We start from the raw sequence: 8,682 nt of genomic DNA on the forward strand, positions 1-8,682 counted from the left end.
TTACCTGTAAACATGTGGTAGTTTATGTGTAAAAACAATGAATCAGAGTGTCAAAGTTACACATTCTACTGCATTTCATAGTTATTCATTTTGAATTTTGAATTGAAAACCCAAGAGCAAAAAAACACCCAAAAAACTAATAATTTGTATTTGCTAAACATAAATGTTTGATTCTTGTCTATTTACATATAGTTATTCAGGAGGAATGATAGTCTTACTTCAAATTATAATTCAAAAAAGATTTATTAATGTAAATACAAGATGGTGTTTGTAAAAAAGATCTGTAAAGATTTTTGATTTAATGTTTTCAGTCTGTGCTGCTTATTTGCACTGAGTTTAGAAAAGAAAAAGAGACACTGAAACATTTAGGTGTTATTTAAATGGTGTATTATGGCTCATCAACCACACAAATGGCAAAATATAAACACATGTAAATGCATCAGTCTTTAAACATTTAGACACAGTTACAGCTTTATCAAAACCAATCGCTGGAAACCCCCACCACATATATGATTCCTATATCACGCAACCCCTTTCTGTATATAAAAATAATCCCTGCTTCACAGTGTGAGGGGTTGTATTTAGAGATGGGGAGTCAGGGTGATGACTCCTAAAATCACTTATGTGAAAAAACAGTTATTTGGGTGGGGGGGTCTCTGATTAACAGAGGGGAAAAATGAAGAATGTCCTTTGATCTTTGATCTTTTTCTTTAAGAAGGGCTGGCGAAGGGTTTGATGAGACCAAGATCCATAGCTTTGACCAAACATGTGCGTGCTGCATCAATGGCCTCCTGCCTCTTCGGATTGTCCTCAGCTCTGCCAACCACTGAAAGGATTTCCAGTAACTCGCTCTCTATCAGTTTCTTAGCCAGGTCACTGTTGTCTGAGTTGAGCATGTTGTAAACAATGACAAGACCGCGGTGTTGAACCTGAACATTGCTGTGAAGGCATAACCTCTGCAGGATCTCAAGCCACTGGGAAGTCTGTTGGTACAGATAAGGTACTCTGTCAGTGACACTGTTTTTTTTTAAACATAAACATCATTGGCTAATATACACCTGACTCTGTAAGTCTGTGAAGGTGTGACTGTAGTGCAGACTTTTAGTTTTAGTTCACAGGGACTTAACAAAAGTGTTGCATGAACTGTTTAGAAATTACAGATATTTGTATATACACTTTAGCGGTAACAGAGGCAAAACTGTGTTATTGTCCAAAAACCTACTATGTAACTGTAGGAGTACCTCTTAAAGTTTTCAAAATTACCTCATTTATGTGATATCTCTATACAAAAAGAAAAATCAGAGAAGGGGGTGGGTTGTAGTAAACTGTTGCACATACCACCAGAGTCATTTTGGTGCACAGCTTTTTCTGAGCAGCTGTGATCATGGCCAGAGCTCCAGCTGCAGCTATCTGAAGTTTGTCGTCATCTTCGCCGCAGAGCAACACCAGCAACTTCAGCTTATCATTGCCATCTTCCAGGTAGCGATCCTGCACCTAAAGCATACAGAGTTCATTTCATTTTCCCCAACCTGTTGGAATGCCTACTTATTGTGTGTCGTCCATCAATATGTGTTTGCAGCTGTCCTCACCTCTTTACATGTCACTAGGTTGCACATGCATTCAGTGGCAGCCAATCTGATCTGTTCATTCTCTTCAAACATGTAGTTCTCAATCTCGGACAAAGCCTTCTCTTTCACAATCTTCACTCTACAAAAACAGATGAAGGTTATAATTGAAAATGAAAAAATCTGCAGAATGTAGCAAACTGTTGTATAGAAAATGAGTTATTTAATGTCACAGTGTCCATTCATTCATGTGATCTTAAAAAGAAAAAAAATCTCACCTCAGTTTTTCACTGAAACCAGCCAAGTTGGTGAGACCTCTCAGAGCTTCATAGTTCTGCATGCCTTCTCTGTCTGTGTGAAGGAGGTTCACTAATGGACGTATTACCTCATACACCTGTGAAACAATAAAAGATGTGAGAGCTGAATAGCTATGACACAGACTCCAAGTAAAAACAAGTCTAAACACTTTCATTTAAACCATTTAAAAAAAATCATTGCCACAGGCAAAACTGTCACTGAAGAAAACAAAGGAGCTTCTGTCTTACCCTCTCACCAGGAAAGGCGATTTCTGGGTTGGAAATGGCAGCTATTTTGGCAATGACATGGCTGGCTTTCACCTTTCCTGCTTCTGTTCCTTCCAGAGCCAGTGGTATGAGAGCCTGAGGGCAGAACCACATTTATATGTTTAAATAACAGTAACGTACACGTGTGGAATTTTTTTTTAAGTTAATCAGTACAAATCATGCTTGCGCTGACCATGTATCTAACCGTGGCTTTATAGAGCGCCATAAATTCAAGTCTACTTTGATTTTTTTTTTTCACACTGCTTACCTTTCCTCCACCCTGGGCAACAATAGTACCGCGATCTCTGGGATCCTCTGACAAGGCCAAGAAAACCCTAAAGATTAAAAAATGTGTCAAAGAGTCATGATGTCATTTATTCAGCTGTCACCAAACTGGAATTCCCCTCCAGACTACAAACGTCACAAGATGTCGTTTTACATATTTTGTTAAGCCTCATCAGTCTTTTTTTCTTTTTTTTTCTTTCGCACCTTGCCAGCATCTCTTTGGTTTGATCCGTCAAGATGATGTTCTCTGCTTTCACCATGACAACAAGAGCTGATGTGACTCCGGCCTTCAGCAGCCTTTTCACTCTTTTGTCAACAAAGTCCTTCTTGTCCTGACAAGAAAAAATGCATCATATGTGTGTGTGTGTGTGTGTGTGTGTGTGTGTGTGTGTGTGTGTGTGTGTGTGTGTGTGTGTGTGTGTGTGTGTGTGTGTGTGTGTGTGTGTGTGTGACATTTCCTGTTCTGTTTGTTGAATCATCAGTTTAGGTCTGACTTTTACATTCTTCTCTTACTTTGGGGTGTTGCTCAGGCACATGCTGTTTTGAAAACTTGGCCAGCTGAACCAGCTCAGGGAGAATTTCTTTCTTTTCATAGGAGTTAGTGCAGTTAACCAGGATGCAAGCAACTGCATATAGGATCGTCTTATCCCTGGACTAAAAACACAGAGAAAAGGAAGTGGTTATCCTAAGAGGTCTCCTCTTAGTCTTTTCTGAGTTTTTCTCAGGTTGTTATTTCCGTACCTTAGCCAGTTCAAACATGGCTTGCATGGCAGGCTCATCATCCACAAAGTCATCTTTTACATCAGCATCATTAGTCAGATATGCAAGACCCTCTATAGCCCATTTCCTGGTTTTGGTATCAATCTGGGGATTGCAGAGCCACCTAGAAAAGTCAAAAATGATCATGAATCATTGATTGCAACCTGACAAATATGAAGCCTGCAGGGGTGTCAAACATTTGGATTAGGGCCAGAATCGGCCCAGCAAAGACTGGCCACTAGACAGCTTTAGCAAATGTGAAGGAGTGCACAGACTTTTAACTGTATTTTCAAGTAATTAAGTAATACAAAAACAAGTAAATGACAAAGTTAATTTTTTTTCCACTTTCTACTATAGAAATGTTTCTTTTTGTTGTTTGTTTGTTTGTGTGTTTCTTCTTACATTGTTCACAGTCTAAAAACAAAACAAAACCCAAAAGCTGACATTTTCTTTGAATTAACGAAAACTTCATGTTTTATACTTGCAGGGCAGTCAAAGTGGGCTGTATTTCGCCCACGCTGTAAAATGACTCTAACATCCTTGCCCTATAAGGTAGTTTATCGTATTTTTAAAATATTACTGTCATTAGCATATAGTTAGTACAGAGTCTCTGTGAATACTCACTTTCTGCACTGCTTGGCCAGCTTCTCTGTGGAGCCCTCAGCAAATTGCCTTAAACTGTAATCATCGCCTCCTGCTGAACCGAGTTTACAGAGACCCTGGAGAGGACAGACGCATGAGTATGCATAAAGACAGACAGACCCTGAGACAAAAGAAAAAAACATAAAGTAAGCTTTTATTGCATTTTGGCACACTCACCACCAGCGCACGTATTTTAATTTTCTCATTCTTGGTCTTCTTGTAGATATCCTTGAGCAGTGAGACACCATTCGTAATAATGAAGCTGGCACGGCTCATCTTTGAGGAGGCGTGGATCAGGGCCTCCACCGCAACCATCTGGTCCACCTCGCGTTCTGAGCCGCACAGTGCCACCATCATCTCCATGATGCCTTGCCGACCAACTAAAGCATTACCGACATCGAACGGTCCCTGCAGCAGTCCTGAGATGCAGTTGATGGCATGAATGGTCTTGTCCATGTCTTTGGGGTCTATTTTGGATCTTTAGAAAATGAATGGAGAATTAGAGAAAAGAAAAAAAATCTGATTATTACACAAGATATGTTTGCTGGGCCTCATTTATAGTGTCTTTATTAACACTGAATGTTTCATGGACATACTTGATATATTCGTCACAAATGTCCCTGAAGTTGTTTCTCTCTGGGTCACACTTAAGGTCGTCGTAGAGCTTGTTGAGGAGCACGCTAGCAATCAGCTGTGTATTCTCTGTCAAGGGCAACTGGTCTGGCAGCTCAGGAACCTGGCCACAAACCTTGAGGATCTTTTTCAAACCTAAAGAAAAAACAAAAACAGATGTTGAATGATTAGTATCACTCAAAAAGCCTGTGTTAGGGAATCTGTTAGGGAATCAGGTGTTGGGCTCACCATGGTCAATAGTGAAAAGGCTTTTGGAATGATCCATCTCCTTCTTCTCTTTGCGAGGTACATTCTTGCTCAGGAGGTTTAATGCCTGGTCTCTGCCATGGCCAGACACCTTTTTACTGGCAACCATCTCCAGCAGAGAAAGAAGAATAGTTTTCAAGTCTTTAGATGGATCTGTGGGGAGACACATTAAATCAAAGATTGTCCATCAGTCAATAATACAGTGAAAAATACCACCAATAGAGGAGCCCTTTTAGAATGAAGTCTGTGTTTTTAGGAGTAAGGATGAAAAAAGAAGTAGAAAATCTAACCGATACTTATTACACATACTGTAATTATTCTCTCATACCCATAACAAGGTCTGCTTCTTTCCCATATTCTCGTGTATCTCCACCAGTGAGGGAATCATTGATGCACTGGAAGAGGTTGCAGGCTGCCAGTGCAATCTCCTCATTGTCAACAGCCATGATGCTGCACATTTTATCAACACCCACCATCTGAATGATGGCCATTGCCTGTTGCAGTAAGTGTAAAGGGTTTTGTAAGGAAAATGGGAAGAAAATCATACATCCGGTGACATCGGCATGGGAATTTTATATATTTATAAAGAGTTGCTGAAAGTTTCACTTTGCATGCACCATGACTCACGCGAGCCTTATGTCCCGTGCACATTCCTGACAGCGTACGGACAGCAGCCAGGATCATTTCTGGTTTGCCAGTCTCGATCATATTGAGTAGCAGAGTCACTCCATTATTCTGGAAAATTCTCTCTGCTCCAGCGTCTTCCCTCGAAAGGACAATCAAGTTGTTGGCGGCCTAGAGGTTGAAGAAGCAAAACTGTGTGAACTGTGTGTTGTTGCCACAACAAATATAGAAATAGGAAGTTTAGAAAATCCTCACCTTCTCCTTCTTGTCCTTTTCGCTCTCTTCATCGAAGAGAATGTCAAACATGTTTTGTACCCTCGAATCTGTGGAAAATGTAGTTTTCAGCTGTGGAGAGAAAAAATGATAAAGAAAAATGACTATAAATGATCATATCATCTAAGCTCCTGCTATGTAGACTACATTTTATATTGTTTGGTGATATGGCCATGAACAGTCATGAAAATTACTTCAGTGTTTAGCCTGCTGATTACTTGTATGTTAGAGTTTAATGGATACTTATTGCAGTTAGATAAGTAGTATATGTAGTTTTCTACTGCCCTGTATGGTGCTCTGTGTGCAGTTGTATCTGCCTAATGCTGACCTTGGACTGGATTTCTGCTCCCAGTCTGCGGAGTGTCTCCAGGAAGGCTTTGTTCTTTGGCTCGAGCGTGGCACACCTCTGCACATCTTTGAAAGCCATATCCAGTTTTCCCAGCTTTTCCAGAGCTTGGCAGCGCCGGTACAAAGCTTTTATGTCTTTTGCATCAACATCAATCGCTATGGATGAGGGCAAATTGTTTAAGTTAATGACTAGCTTTCATCTATGGATTTTTGTTCTGCTGTTGACTGAATATTTACAGCTGTTCAAAGTTCTTAACGTATTACTCTACCTTTAGTTGCATCAGATGCTGCATTAACATAGTTTTCCTATAAGAAAAAACAGAGACAATCACAGACAGTTTGTCAGAGAACCTGCAAGCATAATCAGTTTGATATAGTTTTGGTCCCATATCAGAGTGCTTACCTTTTTTAGGTAGCATGCAGATCTGTTCCTGTAAATCACAGCCAGCACCTTTTTGTCCTGGCACACCTTGATGGCTTTAGTGTAGCACTCAATGGCCTTGTCAATATCGCCTGCCTGAAAGTGTTTGTTTCCCTCCTCTTTTAACTGGATTGGGTCTCCCATCTGGCAAAAAATTGGAATATACCGTATATATATTTATGTATATGTGAAATGTAAAATCAAACCTGTGTGTTGTTTTATTGTGCTCACCAGGCAAAGCTTACTTTAACAAATTCTGCCAATCAAATTTAAATTAAGCTTTTTACTTTTTCTCTGGATGAAAAACAAATACGTCAAATAAGCTGAACATATAATGATCGTGGCTGACTCTTTTTGTCTCTTTAAATTGTGTTAGAAAAGCAGTGTGCAAGCAGTTCAAAGTTATAAAGACACACCATTCAAACAAACGACAGAGTGGTAATGAAAATAATTTAACATACAATTAGAAATTATTTTCATTCTCACCTTCTTGCTAATCCCTGTCCCACTGACCTGGGTCCCCCGTAGAAAATGGCCATGCACATGCTATCTCTAACTTTAAATGGCCTCCCCTCAGGCCTTATTTGGGCATGATCTCCCACCCTAGTCTGAGCCTTGAGACAAATGGCACTTTCCTAGATGACCAACACTATCTCCACCTGCTCCCCTGATAGCCATAGTCTACCCTTATACTAAGTACCTCTGCATACCTGAGTGTCCCTCAAAAGAGAATCACAGCTCTGTGTGGAAGCTGTTCTGTACCGTTAGATTGTATCTCTGTTGAGTCTCTCTTCTTCAGTCCTCTTCTTTGTTCTTTGCTCTTGTGGGGTTTTTTTTTCTTTTTCCTCCTGCGTAGATGATCTGGACCTGTAGTCCCGAGTGTTTCTTACAAACTTTATCTGTCTTGTGTTACCTCCCCCTACCAGTATCACAATTTATATTTATAGTGACTCTCAAGGAGGTGGGACAGAACTAAGGTGGACCACCAGCGACCAAAAGGGTTCTTTCCACAGTGACAACCCCCCCAAAAAACAGCTTTGTGCTTAAGGTTGGTGTACGTTTATGACGACTTGTATTGAAAAACATATAATTTAAGGGTTGTTGAATAATCTAAAGCTTCACAAAAGAAACCCCAAACTTTAGATTTGGTAATTTAGTGGAGAGTAACCCCTCAAAGGTGGTCTGCTCCTGATGAGGTCTATTTAGGGCACAGACAGCTGAGAACTCACCAGCAACTGCCTGATTGGGGGGGGGGGGGGTTGAAGAGTGTGTGTGTGTGTGTGTGTGTGTGGGAGGGGGGGATCCTGGTGGAAACTGGTAGCTTCTGGAAAGAGCACGTACATAAGGTTTGATATTGAATCAAGCAATTAGTTTTGATGGTTAGGGGGAGAGTTCAGGGTTTAAGGTGGAAAGACTCACAAGTGTAAATGTGAGTGTATGTTTACATCCTTTGAATGTGCGCTCAAATGGTTTTCAGCAATTCTCTCAAAAATGTCCCATCGATGATTTTATAACTTTTTGTAACTGGTATCCTCTCAGCACACACACACACCCAACAGAGGTCCCAAGATGTTTTTCATTTTGTGACGCCCCAATGATGAAGCGCTCTGGCTTCACAAGTCAGTACGCAAAAAGAAAACAATCTGTGAAGACTTTGAGAAATTCAAAACATCTAAAATAGAAATTATGATTACTGCAAATTACATGGAAAAAATTGAGAGCAAGTACGCACACGCATAATGATAAAAATATGTTTTAAGAAGAGTTGTCATTGTCCTGAAGACCAGTGACTCTCATTGTTTCTCTCCACCTACTCTGTCCCAGGTTCAGTGGTTGGTTTGAGGTTTTGAGAAGCATGCGTCTCAGCAGCTGCAGTGGTTATTGACACAACTGTGTTGTCTCATCACCACTGCAGTATTTAAGACCGGATTTTCCTCTCCAACATCACCAGATCGTTCAGCTTTCCACAGTGGTATTGTGGGGCTCCGCTTACTTATTTTGTTATGATCAACTCATGCAGGCCATTGTGTTCAAATGTTTACCTTGTCTGGCCTTCATCTTCATAAAACCTCTGGCGCTGCCTCCCTGCCTTTTGCTTTGAGTCTTAAATCAGTTTGCTTTGGATTGGATTTTAAAGTAGACATGCATATCAAAAGACAGCTGCGAGCATTTTATTGATATCATTTCACAATTAGTCATACTTTTGGAAATAATTTTTCTATTTTGGGCATATATTGTAGTTTTGTATTTATAGTGTATTATGGTTTTATGTAATTGCATTTTCTCAATGTAATTCAAATCTAGCAGTAACTATAAACTCCAT

General features: G+C 40.1%; 1 protein-coding gene across 3 annotated transcripts; it reads right to left on the reverse strand.

Annotated features, from left to right (window-relative positions):
* Positions 1–370: 370 nt before the first annotated feature.
* unc45b (unc-45 myosin chaperone B) lies at positions 371–7,281 on the reverse strand. 3 transcript variants are annotated; one of them, XM_026188541.2, is made up of 20 exons: positions 7,122–7,281; positions 6,342–6,503; positions 6,208–6,244; positions 5,919–6,094; positions 5,573–5,662; positions 5,321–5,488; positions 5,022–5,187; positions 4,676–4,846; positions 4,411–4,582; positions 3,992–4,292; positions 3,797–3,891; positions 3,155–3,296; positions 2,927–3,067; positions 2,618–2,745; positions 2,397–2,463; positions 2,111–2,224; positions 1,844–1,959; positions 1,590–1,707; positions 1,339–1,494; positions 371–983 (listed from the first exon to the last, which is right to left on the reverse strand). In XM_026188541.2, the coding sequence occupies exons 2-20, from the start codon at positions 6,501–6,503 to the stop codon at positions 711–713; spliced, it is 2,793 nt and encodes a 930-aa protein (XP_026044326.1). In that variant the 5' UTR covers positions 7,122–7,281; the 3' UTR covers positions 371–710. The 3 variants fall into 3 exon arrangements, with proteins under 3 accessions (XP_026044326.1, XP_026044327.1, XP_026044328.1); XM_026188542.2 differs by having other exon boundaries at positions 7,070–7,279; XM_026188543.2 differs by lacking the exon at positions 7,122–7,281 and adding an exon at positions 6,846–6,985.
* Positions 7,282–8,682: the final 1,401 nt, after the last annotated feature.

Source organism: Astatotilapia calliptera, chromosome 12 (assembly GCF_964374335.1).
Source record: "Astatotilapia calliptera chromosome 12, fAstCal68.1, whole genome shotgun sequence".
Classification (NCBI taxonomy): Eukaryota; Metazoa; Chordata; class Actinopteri; order Cichliformes; family Cichlidae; genus Astatotilapia; species Astatotilapia calliptera.